The 18,940-nt window shown below is 39.2% G+C and overlaps 2 protein-coding genes across 2 annotated transcripts in view; one reads left to right on the top strand and one right to left on the bottom strand.

The window, feature by feature from the left end:
• Nucleotides 1-6,914: 6,914 nt before the first annotated feature.
• Nucleotides 6,915-18,940, top strand: part of LOC124163404 (neprilysin-2-like) — an 85,268-nt gene continuing 73,242 nt past the window's right edge. The window contains exons 1-4 of the mRNA XM_046540289.1: nt 6,915-7,030; nt 7,713-7,778; nt 8,007-8,168; nt 10,707-10,790. Coding sequence (XP_046396245.1) covers nt 10,777-10,790 — 14 coding nt within the window. The 5' untranslated portion in view covers nt 6,915-7,030; nt 7,713-7,778; nt 8,007-8,168; nt 10,707-10,776. The remainder of the gene's footprint in view (nt 7,031-7,712; nt 7,779-8,006; nt 8,169-10,706; nt 10,791-18,940) is intronic.
• LOC124163402 (cleavage stimulation factor subunit 1) overlaps nt 15,604-18,940 on the bottom strand; it is a 99,381-nt gene continuing 96,044 nt past the window's right edge. The window contains exon 11 of the transcript XR_006865766.1: nt 15,604-16,232. The gene's annotated coding sequence lies outside the window, so the exon portion shown is untranslated. The remainder of the gene's footprint in view (nt 16,233-18,940) is intronic.

Raw genomic sequence — 18,940 nt, 5'->3', positions numbered from 1 at the left:
TGCGATGACTGGACTTTTATGATATTTTTACGCAAATTTGCCTTTTCGACGGCAAAATTTGTACATTTTGTGCCGAGCGCAGTTTAAATGCTCCGCCGACACTCACTGCTTAAAGCATGTGAGCGACTGGCCAGCTGCTAGTTGGCTGGGACTCTACGTGGCCGCGAACTACAAGTGGGCGCGGGCTAGCTACACCTCCGCCACTACATGTCTTATTCCTTAACATATTATTGTTCAACAACATAATTATTTGAAATGTTCTGTATTTTGTCTTATAACTGTATTTCACTGCATTTCATCGTCATCTACCTCATTATGAAAATAAAAAAAAGATGCTACGAAATGCGATAAACTGTTATTGGAAGTGGGATAAAATAAAAACAAAAGAGCGATTTTCACTTAGCTCTTGTAATGGTACCCATTCATTGTAAACTGATATTTTTTCTCGGTAACCTAATTGGGGGCTCAACTACCTCGAAACACAGCTGTGGGGATATCGCGTTTCGCTAAGGAAATGGAGTCTTAGGGGAAGGGTGGAGGAGGGAAAAAATGGCTAAGCGTGGGACAGGCGAGGGAGAGAACGGACGCGATCAGGCATGGCCAACTCTAATACAGGCCGGAACATGCAATTTGGCGACAGCGCTTTACGTGACGTCAGGGGTCCTACTGCCTGGGGTCCGGTGGATCGGCCTCTCAGCTGTTGACGTTGTGTGATGTAAATACGGATGGACATCCGTTCACCCTCCCTAAAGTTAAGATAAAAACTACGGTAGGGTTGAGTTATTCGAGTGGTTGTATTTCGTATTATAACAGCTGTTTATTAAAAGTAATCGTGAGAACTAATAACAAGGCAAGGGATACGAGATTATGCAGGGAAATATATTTAAGTACCGCAATCGACGACCCAGAAATTCAGACCAAGAAGGAAATACCGCTTAACCCATTGGTTGTTTGTATAGAATAGCACCCTATAAAATTTATTGACTTAGAAATAAAGAGCGGCTTTAAAATAAACATCATTTCACCTCTCTGAATAACCTAATAAATTAACATGTTAAAAAGTAATGCGTTATTTTATAGCACCTTTCGCCACGGTATTTCAGGAGAGAAAAAAATGTATGACGTTTAACAACATTTATTTAAAATAAAAATCAGATATATACATTTTCCGGTAAACATTTCATATTGAAGAGGTCAAACAACATATCAAACAACCTCACAATGTCACAAGGCATGGCCATCAAAGCATAAATATTACTCCAGAAAGTGGAATAAATAAAAGCTGCCACAGGTTCTTAATTTCAATTTCAGCCGGAAACAACCTGCATAGATCGTGCCATTTGAAGTTCACCGATGAACCGTCACCAGCAACAGCTATCAGTTTCACAGGCACCACATTATCTGATGGAAAAATTTGATGAAAAAAACATGATTAGTACAAATGTAAGGGCTAATTAGAAAACTTTATGTGATATAACAAAAAAACTAGTCTTAACATTCTATGTATTAGACAAAAATGTGTAAAAAAATATGAAGCCATAAGGAAGATAAATATATTGTCAATCTAATATTTCTAAACACCAAGACCAGTATCATGAAATAATAATGACTTCCGAATTGGAGAAATGTCTCAACAAATAACATTATACTACCGTATAACTCAATACTGATTAAAATCAAATCAAATTTTACAAACGAAAGGAAATTATTGAATTAATCTCGATAATGGTAGCCACACCAGGTTCTTAATAATTGATTATAAGACCAAATTTTCAAAGTTCACTCTAAAGGAAGTTTTAGCTGCAGAGAAAATTATTATGCTGTTCTAAATACCACATATATACATAATTTCACTCAGCACTCATGGATTTTCCAATATACCTACTGTATTGGAAGGCGGCTAGACGTCAATTTACTAAGTCTTTTCAATATGAGAACTTGTATCGTCATTTCCTCAGTAGTTCTTTCATGTTCTCACTAATTCATACAATATTCGTTCATTTCATCTCCAAGAAATAATTCATATTTAATTATTTCCACATATTTTCATGCTTCACTGATCACAATAAGGAGTTTTACCTGCAATACAAAGATGGATTAGATCAAAAATACCACGCATATATGATATCACTCAGTACCCTTGGATTTTCAACATACCTAGAGTATAGTACGGCAGATAAATATCAATTAAGGTACCCTTATCGATACGAGAACAAATATTGACATTTCATCTATGTTCTTTCATGTTCCACTGATTCATAAAATATTTGTTGATCTCATTTCCAAGATCTTATCTACTTATGTTCACAGGTTTTCATAGATCACTGATCACAACAAGAAGTTTTACCTGGAAGGGAAAGATGAATTAGTTCAAAATACCACTTATATATTCCATATCACTTAGTAGCAATTGATTTTCCAATGTACCTTCAGTATTAGAAGGCGGCCAGATGTCAAATTAGCATGTCTTTCGGAAATAAAGATATATATTGTCATTTCATCAGCAGTCTTTTCATGTTCCGCTGATTCATACAATATTTCCTGATTTCATTTCTTAGAAGTACAACTCATCTACTTATGTTCACAAATTTTCATGGTTCACTGATCACAATAAGAAGTTTTAAGAAGAGGAGAGGGCCTGAAACACTGTGGGAGTAGCACCAGGGGACAACTTTAGGCGATCTAACTCGTAACTTTTCACTCCACCGTTCTTATTCATGTAAGTTACTCGGTGTAGGATATCCCGCTCAGCAAAATGCTTGACGCAAACTGTTGCGCTTGAAGAAAGATTCCAATCCTTCCGAGGGATATTCTTCAGCCACTTCTGTCTACTGCGTTCATCTTTGGTGAACTGGAACACAGTCACATACCCCTTGTTTTTGGTGGATAGGTAGTTGCTTCTGCAATATGCACACAACAACGCTTGGGCCCCTTTAATGAAAACAATGGAAAGTTGCATTAATAAAGATAGTTTCGCTGATCACAGAAAAAAAAGCAGTGCATTCATGATAAGTTTGGAAAATATGAATAACATCAGTGCCTGGAGACATATATTAACAGAGTAAACGAGAAGCCATTCGTCGTTCAATAATATACGACGTTATTATAAACACAACTACACACAGTTATTTATAAGGCACACCAAATATAGCAATCACTGTTAACCCGAGAGTAATAAAATTGTAAAAACAACGCAGCATTTATATCCCGACAAATACGCCTCGTTTCATTTGTGTACTCTCAAGGTTACTTCGTGGCCGGCCGCCAACAGACGCTATGCTTTGGATGAAATACTGTTGAATATCCACTCACAACTCACTGAGAATATCTTTAAACTATTTTACTTACCGTACGGCAAAACAGTACAAAAAATTAATTCTTGTTCCCCCTTTTAAACCAGTATTGTTTCACTCTCAATTCCCCTCCATTAATGGCCGGCCGGCATGTGATCGCACCACTTTTGAAGTAATAAACGTGATTTTCCTCCTTCAGCTCCCAAAAATTATCTTAAAACTATTGTACGTACCTTTAGTCAATATGATATCCACAAAAGAAGTCCAGTTCTGCCTTTTTAACAAGAGATTTAATGCTTCTTCGGTTACACGGATACTCTTAACGCATAAGTCGCCATGCTCTCAAACAAACACGATAGGACCCCGGCACAGCGTTGCCAAAATTCCATGTTCCGGCCTGTTTAAAGTTGGCCATGGATCAGGGCATGCCGGCCGCTTCACGATATACGCTGGCGTTGTGAGGGCACCGTAAGCTCGGGGCGCTTGGCGATCGCCGACTAGCCCCACCTGGCCAGACCGCCCCTGTGCGGACTGCACCATTCCTCTAGTTTCCTTGATATTTCAAAAAATACCTCTATGACCTTTGATCCTCCAATATGAACTTCGGAGGTACTGTAATGAATACTACGGATCTATGATCTACACCCGTTAAAACCTATGGTTCGACACGGTGGTTAGCATGACAGATATGGTTGTCATGATACCTCTACGACCTTAGGCCTCCGTCATGGCCTTGGAGGTCAACTAGTGGATAAGGCGAGTATTTGGGCTATACCACTGACTTGGGCACCCGATAAAACCTGTGAATTGACGCAGGGGTGGATCTAGGATTTCTTTCTGTGGGGGGGGGGGGGAGCACCAGCAAGGCCGTATCGAGGATTTTGTTCTGGGGGGCACAAGGATACCTCGCAATACAAAACGAACGCAACGATAGTGGGACTGTATTAAAAATCCTGCATATTTCTTAAGGGTCTGGGGGGGACGTGCCCCCTCTCCTCTAGATCCGCCTATGAATTGACGTATTTGTTGTTGTGGTATTCTTTCTGTCACCCATATGACCTTGACTGTGACCTAGCTGGGTCAACGGTAGAATTTTCATAAATAAGTGTTTTTTTTTGTTTTCAATAAGTCCGAAAATCTAAAAATTGTCATAATTTTAATTGAAATTCTGCTTTTTTCGATCTTGATTTATTTTTTTTCAATCAAAACTCCGTAAGACTAATTTTAGATTTTAGTTTGGACCCACGTTGTGAGGTCAAAAGTTCAAAATTGTAAAATTTTGCTTACTTTCAACAAAACATACCCTTTCCGATGAGTATGCCAATTATCATGAATACTGCTCGAGGAAAAGAGGCAAAAAATGGAGGTAAAAAACGACACACGATCAAAGGAACAGCCTGTACAACAATATGGAGGAACGATCTTGCCTGCACATCCATATATGCGATGTTTATATAGTTTTAATTAGAGCGTTGCACTGCGTCGCGACGTGGCTTAGCACAACGGGGACGTGTGGCGACAACCCATGTGTGCACAATGTTTTCGACTTGTCTACTTGATGCGCCCGAGAATTGAATGCGTGCGAATTCCATCGACATTGTAACTCCCATGTAACTCCCCTGGCTAACTCTCGATCTCTCGTTGTGATCGAAATCGTTCTTCAGTCATGAGTAGTCACAGGCGAGGTTCGAGTCGGAAGTGTAAGATGATGGTTCAAGCTCTAATGTCACACTCCGCGAGATATTGCCGGAACACCTTCATCGCTTGCATTGGGAAATGTATCAGGTAATCTATAATTTTTATCTATCAGCTACAAGCATTACATTTCCTTCATTTTCAAAATTGGGTGCTGTGCTTGTTTCCCTTCGGAATATCTAAGGGTTATTGCCATAAATTCTAACTGCTGAAGGGATAGATTGATAGATATATAAATGTGGCATAGTCTGAAGATGCTGAAGTTCGCGAAACGTGGTGTGGGAAGGTTTTCGGAGGAAAAACAGAGAGTGGTGCTATTTCGCACTCCTATTGCCGCAAATTCAATGGGATGAAAGCTTATTTTTGGATCCGGCACAGAAAGACTTTATTCGTGAATAAAATGCAAAGGAAATTTGCGCTATTCATGAAAAATTATGTAGGGTATTTAAAAGTCTTAACACGATCCAGGATTGGAGCCGCTACAGACTAGAAGGCTACGCCCTAGGCTTCGTTGATTTTATAATAGGCTGGGATTTTGAACCGATTTCCCAAAAGTGTACCGAAAAATAGGGTAGTTTCCTTCATCAAGGAAAACGTAAGGCATTGATTGCGATTCATAACCTACCATTCGTGTATTCATAATATACAAATTATTTTGTTTTAGAAATCCCAGTAAGGACGAATGGCAATGGTCAATTTTAACCTCATTTGAAAAAAGCCAGATTGGCGCCCATGCGATGCCACTCCACGTGACGTCACAGGGACCTAGTTTCTGTACGAGTAGACAGGAATTTAACATCGTCTGAGATTATTAATGCATGCATGAGGCACAGAGCTCAGGGAAACATGTCTTAATAATCTGCTATTAAAACTGCCTAAGGTCTGAAAGTTTTCTTCGTTTGATAAGCTATTAATAATCCTTATTTAAGCCGAGCGCTACCAGCTAGTAGGGTACTCTGCTGCCTGCAAGCATCCTGCGTCGTATCAGCGCACAAAGCCTCTCCCCATGGTCACCTCACTTGAGGCAGCGGGAACCAGAACGACGTCACACGGAGTTTTCCCAGCACTCATACTTAGCCGTCGCGTTTTCTCGCGCTTGAAAATTTTCACTTTTCATTTAATCGCGAAAAATAGATATCGTCATTTAAAAATCTAAAAGCGTGAAAAACGTTCCAGGAGTAATAATCTTTCGATTCAGGCAATAAAAAAATAGTAGGAAACCACCCTATTCTTTCCGTGAAGCTCACTTTCGAATAGGTTGGGCCGCTCCGGCGATGAATGGCAAACACCGCGAGCTCACCCAGCCCAAGAGTCAGTTGCGCATCGTGAATCTTCTTTGTCATCTGATGAACACTTTCTTTCACGAAAGCCACATTGTTTATTCCACAAATAACAAAATTTATATACATTTCTATTGATTTATAATTTCCCACGAATTGGGTCTCCTGAATGAGTCTTCTATTTAGATATTAAGATAGAAATTTATCAAGTAAATTCCATAACGATTGCAAATTACATCCTTCGTTGTTCCATTTTTCTTCAATTCATTCTATGTTTCTAAACATATCGGTTTCAATTTGCCATCGACAGTGCCTACATTTGATGATGAAACTGATGCTTTCATCTCTAACTCCATATTCAGAAGCTAGATTAACCTCAATTGACGACAAGATGCATTCCTGCCTAGCGAATTATAGACAGACGGGAATTAGGGAAGAATCGATAGATGAAGATCGATCTATAATATTCACGTTGGTAAACGCAACATTCCAAATTAGCTAACTTTTATTTTCGTTTCGGTCTCAGTTCTGACCTATCTGAAACGAGGTTTAGCGGTTAGTAAACGTAAAGCGTGACAATCTAGTTGCCACTCATTCCTCAATGTCGTAATATATTTTTTTCAATGTCCCTTTTCAGTTTAAAAAGAGCCACCACTCCAAATCACAAGTCCAATTTGCAAAGACGCTTGGTTGCCGTGATTATATTATTGGCTATATTAGCTGCTGCACTGCTGATTGCTGTGGGAATTCTTTCCTATAACTGTGAGTAACATAAAAATAATTTCTGCTTCATTCTCACTCAAAAATCCTTCTGTAACAGTGCGATGTTTTTTTTTCTCGCGAACTCACTCTTCAAGGGTCAAATTACTTGAGTAGCATGTAAAATAATTTAAACGCATGAAATGTGAGCAAATATTTATTTCACCTTGGTCAAACGAAGTTTTTTAAAAAATACTTATTCATGTATGATAATTTGAATTTCCATCGCTCTCTAACCCAGAGCTTTTGATATTGGCCAAAAGAATATTTGATGTATGCAGTTGCTTTAAAAATTTGCTAATTGGCCTTAATTACATTTAAGTCAACATCATTAGTAAACAATGCTAACATTGATTTGACGCAGCTCCCCATTCCTCTCTCCTATCCGCTAACCTTTTCTATAGCGACGTATTTCTTCTCTTTCACATCCTTTATAACCCTTTGTCCTATATAACTCATTCTGAGCCGTTCTTTGCCCGTTTTCACGTCCACCTGTACTTTTACGATTGTTTTCATCTGGCCATCATGCCTCATAATGTGGAAACCAAATTGTCCCATCTTCTCCTCGTACTTTTTAAGATACTACTATTTCTCCTTTCTTTCTTAGTTTTCACTCTACGTTTTAGCATATTGTATATTCAAGCTATCTGAATAAATAATTTTTCTGCATCGCCTCTGCTTGCAGCCAACAAAATGAGTGATACAGTCCTGGAGCCACAAGTCTGCACCTCAAACCAATGTGTTGAAACAGGTGAGATAAGGGGGGACTGGCTATAACACATGTTTGAATGAAAGGGATTTAATTCAGACTTTATTTTTAAATAATAGTGTAAAATACGCGTCAATATTCATTTTCAAATTTCCGCCATAATCGAACGCAAAGAAATAAATTATATTTTTATTATATTCGCAGTATTTCTGTGGAATTGATTCATTTTTGAACTTGACTGTTTCTTATTCATCTTCATTTGTTTTTCAGCGGCCAATCTCATGAAGTCCCTGGACTTGGATGCAGACCCCTGCGAGGACTTCTATCAGTTCACGTGCGGTAACTGGGCGGCCAATCATCCGATCCCAGATTTCACGGCGTCCACCGATTGGTTCTTTGAAAGAAAGTTGCACCTCGCACAAAGGATAAGAAGTATGTGCAGTCCAATTCCAAATTACATTCATTGAAAGCGCCAGCCGTATTACAGAATTTCACTGGCTTTTGTGCTCATGCATTGACAATGCCAATATTGTTATGAAATATTTATATTCTTAAATGTTTCGAAGATACGGTCCTTGGATGTGGCTTACTCTTAATTTTTTCTCGGGCTCTACTTTTAAACCCCTGAAAATGTGATTTGAGAATGTTCTCCCTACTATACCAAAAATAAAATCAGGTCTACTGTTCAGAATTTTGAGGTCCATATAGGACACCAAGTGCAATAATTTAAATTTCTAAAATCTACGGACAACAATTAATTTCTATGGGTAAATCTAAAATTTGGATTCTCAAGCAACGAAATTTACTCAGTTTTTAAGTCCAAGCAACTGTTTTCGAGGAAGGAAATATTTTAGCCCAGAAAAGGACCCCTACACCGATATTACGCTGTACTTACTAAATTAACTTCCCATTTTGAATTGCAGCTACCCACCAGGGACACCGCCCTCCCCGACAAATGTTTAAGTACTCTATGCGGCCTTATTATTAGAATTCAGTCTCTGGAAGACAACTAAAAATCAAAATAGAAGCTAAATTCGACTGCCGTTAAATTAAATAATTTATCAAGTAATGCAATGAGACAATTTTGACTGAGGAGATTACACAATTGTTAAGCTATGAGAGAATTCAAAATTTTTTTGCATAAGGACAATATCTAATGATTACCTTGGGCAAAATAAATGCGTATACAGAAAGCATTAAAGTGCCCCAATTTTTAAAATTGAGTTAATTAATGATAAAATTGTGTTCTCTCTGGTACTAGGAATCGTTATGGGCCGAGGGATTGGTTCCGCGGCGGTGGAGATTATTCTGAGAATGCCCGCCCCTAACTTAAGTTCTTTTTGGAGGGCTTTTCATTTACCGCCGTGGTCCCCTAAAGTGCCTTTTGATAAAAACAGACTAATATCAACGCCGGGATTTTCTCCACCCTTCCCTGAGGCCTGGTTTACACAGTGCGAGCTAGTATCTGAGCTGGCCTGGTCAGTTACGGCAGCGCGGCTACTCCTACAGTGTGACCGCATCATACGTTATGTGCGAGTCAATCAGTAACTCACAACCGAGTTTCTACAGAAAGTTTTGTATTTACTCGCCTCTCACCTTCCCCCATATTTTGCCACAAGCAGCAACTCGAATGTGACTCGGACGTCAACCCGCACGGTATTGCGAAAAGACAATAGCTCGTAAGTGTGGGACCACGTCGGGTGCTTTATTTGTGTTTCATAGTTTCAAGCAGTGGTGCAGCGAGGGGTGTGTTGGGGGTTATACCGTGTTTACCGTAAGTTTAATCCATTTCACTTAATTGGATTGATATTACTAATAAAATGGTGTAAGGATTAATGAGATATCCCTCAGAAAGCGTAAAAGCGTAAAACTCACTATTTTGAACAATTTATCTCAAAATTCCGCAATTTATTAATATCGCACCTGCCGCTTATCCTGGTGGGTATTCAATACCCCCACACACCCCGGTATTAGTTGCACATAAACCCCCCCCCCCCAGCTCCAGCTGGTTGCGCCCAGCTCCCAGCATTCCTGGCTGCTCCTCTGGTTTCAAGTAGTGTTTGAAAACGAAAAATGGAGGACAGACGGGCTACCATTTGAAATATAAAGTTTGTGGAGTTATGCAAGGACCAAACCAACATATGGAATAGCTTGAATCCTAATGATAAGGATAGAGATTAGCGTAAAGCCTCGCTTGAACACATTCGCAATGAACTGGGTTTGAAACGCCACTGAAACCACGTGCAGTAACTGTCTACTTTCACGCCAGCAGCTCGCACCTGTGTGAACGGCGTCGAGGTACTGTCATGCCAGTACCCAGATCCAGTAGCTGTCTAATGTCTGGTCAGCAACCCGTATTGTGTGACACAAGGCGAAAATGGCTTTAGCTGTCGGTCGCCAGCTCCAAATACCATTCCTACCTTGGTTAAGCATGTTGATCAATGCAATTGGAACATACCTACTTGTCGTTTTGACTGTAAACAAATATTAAATTCCCGTACCGTAAGAATCATGATAAAAATAAAGCTTTGGCTAGTCACCGTATGACTCTTTGAGCCGATGAATGTTGGCGTGCATAAGTCATATCGTGATAATCGCATGAAAGTAGAGCTTAGGACGAATCAAATGCTAACTTTGCAGTAAAAATAATAGATAATATATTCCCTTTTTGGACAAACTCTTGTTTTAAAGCCTCGATGGAAGGCTTATGTGAAGTCAAAATGTTTTTTAAAATAACATACATTGAAATTATTCCTATTTCATTGCGCAGTTGCAAACTTGAATCTTTCGAATAGGTAATGCAATCGAAGTGAATATGGTAGAGGTTAGTATCTGATTCTATTCATCGCTACAATCAGTTCACCAAATGCCGTCGGGTTTTCTGAGTGTACCCATCCTAATATTTGATCGAGCCAAATGAATCATTTCTCTCCTCCACTTTCGTTACTAATAACAATTATTTCTTTGCAGAAGTCCTGGAGCAAGATCCTCTAGCAGACCAGCCAATCCCTGTGACCCAAGCTCAGATGCTGTTCCAGTCATGTTTAAATACAAGTGAGTGCCTCACATCATAAAATGCTAAGTAACGTTTTGTGTAAATGTTTTTTCTGCCAGCTATGACGCATGTTGTGGAAGTAACATTAATCCATATCACGATATACAAAGGACCCTAAATGTTGCGACGGATAAACATTTTAATAATTGAAATGATGCTCGGGTTTAAGGATTCAGCGAGTGAGATGAAGTTGCCGGAAATGTTTAATTTTACATTTAACGACTGCTACAACAAATTGCGACGATTTTTTCGGTGCGGTGGCTAGGGTGTTGGCATCTGACCCTGGCGGTTCAAATCCTTGTGGTGGCAGCACTGTTTCAGAGACTGCTCGATCCCAGTGGTTGATTGCTTTGAGGAGTTCACCCCAAGTGCAGCACACCGTCCGTCGGATGGGTCGTTACTCCGTGGTCCCCTTGGCGCCTTTCGATAGTGCATCGTAGATGTTATATAAAATTCAAACTGGAAAGGTTATCTTCCAAACAAAAATATAAAGCGTACTGCAGCTACGCAAGAACCAAACCAACAAAATGAAGTGCTTGAATCCTAATTTCTTTCACAGCAATCCCTTTTTTTCTCTCTGTAACCAATTCGCCAATTCAAAGCAAAACACTAAAAAATTAAAACATGAACGCAACAAACAACAAATGAACTTCAGAAAATGTAAAAATAACAACAAAGGAAACGTATATAATAACATGCATACTAATGCAAACTTAGAATTTTAGAATTGCAATGAATGCTTCGGTTAAAGTAATACGAGCCTTTTGTTATTACACCCTTCATATAAGCTTCACGATAGAGACGAGCGTTTGGGAGGGCTCTAGGCGATCGCCGACCTCTGGCCAGACCGCCCCTGATACTAACATATCACGTTCCCCTGTTCCACGTCATAATTGCATTCTATTCTCACTGCTCTCTCACCTGTATTCGCTAACCATGAGCAGCATAATTCCACCACCCCAAACACACCGAGATACAATTGATCACAAAAGAAAAATCGTGGGTGGACGTTTTTCGATAAATTTTCTCGTTGACGAGAGATCTGGCATGTTCTGCAAAATGTATTTGAGAATATTTATGCGTATTTTCAACTCCCTAACTCTTAATTTTTTAAATATTTTTATATTATCTTCTTTCGATTTTAGCCGACTGTGCGTCGGAGTGTTTTCTTTCGGGCTTCTTCACCTTCACCACGGTCGGTAGTTGCGATGAAATTCTAAAACGGTTCGAGTACGATGTAACCATACTTATTTCATTTTTTAAAATAGACATTTCTAGCATCGACATATTCTAAGCAGATGAATATAGAACAAGTTAATACTGAATTTTTAACGACTACAATCATTAGAATAATGATGCTATCAATAAAAAATTTAAAAGTTATGGTACTTTTTCTCACAATTTATTTAAGACGACCGGTTTCGTCGCAGAGGCGACATCTTCAGGCACAGAAATCGGTATTTTTGTTGTTATTTGGTTGCTATTGCTATAAAAATAACGATTTCTGTACCCGAAGATGTCGCCTCTGCGACGAAACCGTTTGTCTTAAATAAACTGTGAGAAAAAGTACCATACCGTTTTAATTGCTTAAAATGGATTTTCACAAAGTTAAGTCTGAAACAACCGAGTTTATTGATAATACCAATGTTAACACATATTTCAAATCATAATGGATGACTCCCCATCACGGGCGCAGCCAGCAATTGAGGCGTGGGTTTTTTAAAAATTAATACTGGGGGCATAAAATATCCGCCAGGGTAAGCGGAAGGTGTGGTGGCTCTCCCCCAGAATTTTTGAAAGGTATAATGTTTAAATAGTGAGTTTTAGGGCTTTCTGAGGGTCATTTTATTACTCCTTGCACTATTCTATAAGTAATATCAATTTAATCAAGTAAAAGGTAATGAACTTAAAAATTTATCAAAGATCTGGGAGGAGGGTTATATCTTTCAAACACCCACCCTCCTCGCTTCGCCACTGGCACCCATGTCTTCAAACTTTATATTCGGACTCACACGTGATTTTGCTGTGAGATGATTTTTTTCGCGGTGGTATAGGTGCTCAATACTTAAAACTATAAAATTTTTTCAATCAATTAATATGTATCAGCGTACTCGCTGTCTCTACAACTTCCTGCATACGTTTAGGGATTGATCCCAACTAATTTCTCACACAAATGTGACCGAAATTCAATCCACAAGCCGCGGACATGCGCCTCATTCACCCCTACTGTTGTGGCGCCCATTGGTGGCAATTCCGTTTTCACAATTCCCCACTGGGTTACAGTCAGATTGATGAGCCAGTAAGTGTTCTTCTTACGTTGTTAGCGGTAAAATCAGAAGGCGAGGCCATGAGATTTCCAAATAGAAATATTTAGGTTTGATTAATCAAAAGTTATTGAAATTTAGAAGAAATGGATGATATCCATTCGACCATAATTTCTTAATTATTAATAGTGGTCGCTTTATTTCGCGTGAAAGAGTTCATATACCACTTTATTTCCACCTGGGCCTTAGGGCTAGTTCTCTATATACGCGAGACGGGATTTAGTCTGGAACCGATGATTTATTTGGACTGAGCGATTTCAATATATTTTCTCTTCCGTGCGCACACATGTCAATAGGCGGCATATTTCGCGTGAAGATATTGTCAACCATTGTCAACTGTTTCGGATGTGTTCTGAGAAGGCTCGGTGAACACGCTCTTTACGTAGGAATTTAATAAATTGGTTTTATCGGAACTGTTTGTCAACACATCTCCATTATCGTTTCTCAGCGAACATACGGTAGATCTTCTACCTTGAACTTCCCGAACACAAGACCAAAATGCCTTTGGATTATCCCGTTGCTGGTCTACAAGTGTTTCGTGAATGCATTCCCGAACGCTTCCTTCGTGGCGGCTTGAGACAACTTATATTTTTTAATTATTGACTCGCGTTCAATAGCGGATGAATCCGTGCTGACTTTTTTCATTTTAGCATGGCACGCTCTCTGTCGCCTCAATGATTTTCTCACTTCCGCGTCATACCATCTCGATTGGCTAACTTCTTTTATGTTTTACTAGGGATGCAGCTATTTATTCCCGAAGTTACGGACGAAAGAAATGCTTTCCAAACACCCTCTACATTAAACTTTATTATTGATTCCTGAAACGCGGGGAAAGCACATTTCAGATGACTCTTGACCCTTTCAAAATCAGCCCTTTTAAAAATGAAAATTTTACCTTCTTTTTTTTAAATTTTCAGTGGTATTTAGAGAAAACTTTGCTGTTACAACACTATGGTCACTTATTCCTTCGACGGTGTTCACGTTCGTTACCTGATGAGGTATATTTGTCGCTAATAAATCAAGAATACTTTCTCCTCTGTTTATGCACGGATGCTATTTGAATGAATTTAGTATAAAACTTTTGATAACGCTTCGCAAATCACTTTATCACTCCCACCAGTAATGAAGCTATAGTATGCCAATCTATAGAAGGTACGTTGAAATTTCTACCTACAATGAAGTTTCTTTCAGGATACTTGGATGCTATGCAGTTTTTTTGGGTTTCAAAATCCAACATTCATGTTATATCTGAGTTGGGATGCGTGTAATACGAACAAACTAACATTGTTTTGGATTTTGGGCATGTAATTGTAAACCACACAAATTCAACGCTGGTCTCAGTCTCGGTTACCGCTTGGCTTACGATTGATTTCTTTACAGCTATAAATACTCCGCTTCCAGCTCAATTAATTCTTTCTTTCCTAAAACGGTGAACGATTATGGGAAGATCTCATTGTCTGAATCATCACCCGTTAGCCAACTTTCAGTTCCAATAATTACGTAACACTTCGTACCATGAATTTAATGCTGAAAATCGGGAATCTCATTTCTTAAATTACGGCAATTAACCACAGCCGCGATTATTTCTTCGGAACCAGTATTTTTGCGATTCGGGACTATTTGTGATTCGCTCTTGTCGATTAAGCTATTTTTAGGCTCTATACCAGTGATGATTGGAACTGCAAATTTAAATGTCTCAACATTAAATTTACTTGGATCTTGACCGCCTTTGAAATTATGATATCACGAAAAATGCTGATTCTGAAACGCTGTTTTTTCTTTCTATTACTCTATTCACTAACGCTAAAACACAATCACTAACTCGATTAACGCAGCTACAACAGGGCCTCTTTACATGCCAATCACTCATTCGATAAAACAATTTACGCAAAATAAGTCAACTGGTTACCAAAACATGTTATTCTGCAACACTGCAACACAGCTTGATTATACGGCCGCCGGGCGGCGCGGCGATTCGTCGTTCTGCGCATGCTCGGGCGGCGTCCAAAGACTTCCACAAGGCACGAGCTTAGATGCGTCATAGCATCAGCAGCCCCCACCACTACCACTCTTCATGTAACTGCATGGATATGGATTGGGACGTTCTGGCCAGCGCTCCACGGCTGCAAATACGAAATTCTCGCGCTATTTTTGCGTGTTTTACCTACATTTGCGATGTATTCGATTGAAAAAAATATACTGTGGTTGATTCCACGAAAGTGTTCAGTTATGGCAATTTCAATGGAAAAAAATGACGGAAATAGGGCCTGTGATCACTCCTGCCATCTCTGAAAATGATTACGTGGGAGAGTCTTAATTTGAGCCGTCATGTTCGCCATCCCTGAACTAGTACGTGGATATTGGTCTCTGGGTCGTTGATAAAAAATTAACGCGTACTGGATGCTATGCAAATTATGAAATTCGTTGGAATGTATAATCTGTGGAGATCAATGGAAGGATAAGGGTAAAAAATTAAAATGCAATGCAATTATATAGCCAACCACGTCATCAAATTTTAATGCATCCCGAGGTAGATCAAAAGAAACAAAATTTGGTTTTGGCATGCCAGAGTATTATTGTGACGATGCCTTTGGTGACATTCATCGTGACATGTAGAACAATTTGGCCATGCAGGGAAAAATAACATTGACGCCCGAATAGAAAAATCTCCAAAACGAAAGCGTTCGATTAATATTATTTAACCTAGTACAGTTCATCGTGAATGATCTACTGCTCTAACACAATTTTTCATGTCATTGTATTAACAGATGCGTGACAACTAACAATTTCAATTTTGCAAGGACCAAAGTAATATAATTTGGAACTTGAATACCTATTGTGATATTAGAACAGTGAATCAGCCCTTCGTTGCATGCCCTTATCAAGGAGTTCCTCTTCTTCTCAGGCATTTTCAATTCGTAATCTTGGAGATGGGAAGACATATCTGATGTACCTCTCCGCTGTCTTCCTCGCAACTGAGTTTCACCAGCATTCCTCCCAGTTATCCTGTTCTGCATAGGTACTGGTCTCATTCCACCATGGATGAACGACAATACTGTGGGAATGATGTCTTCTTTCTCCATCTTCACATGCATTACCGTAATCCATGCTTTTCGTCTGTGAAAAAAAGAAAACATACTGTTAAAGATAATGTTTAGCTGATCTGTAATGTACAATGAGAAACAAATTTTGAATGGTGTCGTTCACATCGAAAGTCGCCACTCATTGAAAGAATTTTTTATATAAATTTTGGATACCTAAGCTTCAACGAAAAAATCATTCTTCCCGCGTATTTTTTTCTCCTTTAAGTTCAATGTAAGAAAGCACGAAATTTGTCACCCAGTTTCCACGAGTTGGTGACTTCATTGTATTTTCTTGTTAATTAATTCGTTTTCAGGAGAGACATATATTAAGGGAAGTTATCGCTAGTAGTGACGGATACAGCATAGGTACGATCCTGGGGGTTACTTCCCAGCACAAGGAGAGGGGGTGGTCGGAGATGTAACGAAAATTATGAGGATTTGGAAGCTTGTTTTAACACATTAACGTTGCCCAATTTAAAATTTATCAAGGAATTAACTTTTTTATAGTAAATTTGTGCTTTTTTAGTGATTTGCGTTTTACTGGCTATTCTCTCCTGTATGTACTCGCAACTTAAAAAAATGTCAGTTATTTAAGTTCATATTGTATACTACCTCTCTGGAACTGCCACTGATTGCATGCGAGAATGCAAACCACTAGAGAGAAATGCACAGGGTCAAGGAGTAGTTTAGAAGCGATGTCGAGCTTTGATTGCGGTGTTAACATCATCAACTTTTGTGCGAGAAGGTGATAACCATCAAATTTTCGTCGCGAAGAACTCGAGAAGTGGGTGACGCAATTAAAAACGGAAAAATTTTGATCCCTCCATATTTAAAAAGTTATCAAAATAAATGTAAAAATGATGGTAAACGAGCTCTTTGTGAAAATTTCAAATTTTCGTAATTTTTGTAACTTTTATCGTCTTGAAAAAATATACCGTAAGAATCAGTAAAGATAAACCATATTACCATTTCTTAGGATTCAAATATGATTTGCAATGGCCTTGGACTCATTGGAATTAGAGATAAAGTTAAGACTAATAATTTGTTGTGCGATTAAGTCGTTAATGGGAGCGTGTGAACTTGTTTGAATTATTTCACCATCAAGGATTTTAGCAGTTCATCTCTTTTTTCAATTTTTGTGCACTTTGCTATGAATTATTCTCATACCTGCATCTTACTTCATCTACGATATTGATTGAAATATCAACATTACTCCTCCTTCGTGGTTACTCACTTAAATGCTAATTCCAATCGAAAGAAACAACATGAAAAAACACTATCGTCATAAACACCCTATCAGATCTACCGCGGAATCTAGGTTTTCGTCTTTTCAAAGCTGGTCTCACGCACAGAAATCGATGATCGCCATTGTTCATACTTCGTATGTTCCTCAGAGAAAGGAAATCCTCTACCCTCGGCAAAAGTATTCTAATTCAATTTGAATTATGTACTTACATTTTCGGATGAATTTCTTTGGTAAATAGCGGATCGCAGATAGGTCGGTGCTGCTGGATCAGCTGCAAACCTGTCACCAGGCATCGCACCTTCCCGTTCTTCCCATTCTTCTGTGGGCTCACGTTGGCATAAATACCCAAAGTCATATTCATCTTGGAAGCGAGCATTTATCGCGTCCATTCCATTGGTACAAAATTCCATCTGCTCAGCTGGCTCATAAGGATGCTGGAATGCACTAGGTTGTTTTGAGGGAAAGTGTTTTTCGTTTTTAACATCACCATCGATATGATGGTATGGGTTCTCGCGGTCCATTCCATTGCGCGGTCCATTCATAGCGTCACCTTCGGTGTCAAGGTGAGGGCTATCGCAGTCCATTGCACTATCTATTTCCTTTGTCTCGTCTTCAGCCAACGTAAATGAATTATTGTGGGCATCAGCACGTTCTACTGGGATATACATTGGTTTTGATAAATCACCTTCACCACGGCCGAAAGTGTCATTGCATCCCATTTGTGTGTTAATGCACAATTTTTTCTTCTTAGGCAGCATTTCGGAATTATCAAAATCATGAACTTGGTTTGGTAAGAAGTGGTGTGCATCAATAACGATATCGTTCCCATGAAAAGGAAGACAATCACCATCAATTTCATTTTTCCTTTTGATTCCTTTTCTCTCTGATGGAAGAACTAGATAATTGCCGAAATAAAAGCGTTCATTTACGACGTTGACAGGAAATACATCATCTCCTTCTCTATGGAAGCGTTTGGCGTTGAGGTTCCCATTTTTGTAGCCGTTTTCTTCATCCCAGCTGTCTGCCTTCCGTTTAGCTGGCACGAAAGAACGATATGAAGTGCCAGGATTTTTTGGTGGGGAAAGCTGAGAACTTACCACCTCAATACGAGTATCAGTGTAATTTGTTTCCTCACGTCTGCCTTTTGCCTTTATCAAATCACCTTTTGCTTTGTATTTTGCAGTTTCGCGACCAAATCCCTCGTTTCTCTGCTCCAGGTGGGCAATATATTCATAATCCAGCCTCTCCTCCAGGCTGTTGCCCAGCACACTTCCAGAGAAACTCGTTTCAACTCTCTTTAATAACCGTTCCATGATGTACGTAGCGGAAAATATAGATGGCGAGATCTCCTCTTTGGTTCAACTCCAAATCCACGGAGTGGAATCGATTCTGAGATTCTATTTCAGGAAATAAATGCAATCTGTTATTTGCAGGAGTTATTTTTTAACTCTGCTGGTAGAAGTCGAAACTCCGCCGGCTGTAGCTCACTGCAAACC

This window comes from Ischnura elegans, chromosome 8, assembly GCF_921293095.1.
Source record: "Ischnura elegans chromosome 8, ioIscEleg1.1, whole genome shotgun sequence".
Lineage (NCBI taxonomy): Eukaryota > Metazoa > Arthropoda > Insecta > Odonata > Coenagrionidae > Ischnura > Ischnura elegans.
Note: the sequence above shows the minus strand (reverse complement) of the source record. Positions and strands in the feature narration are given on the sequence as shown.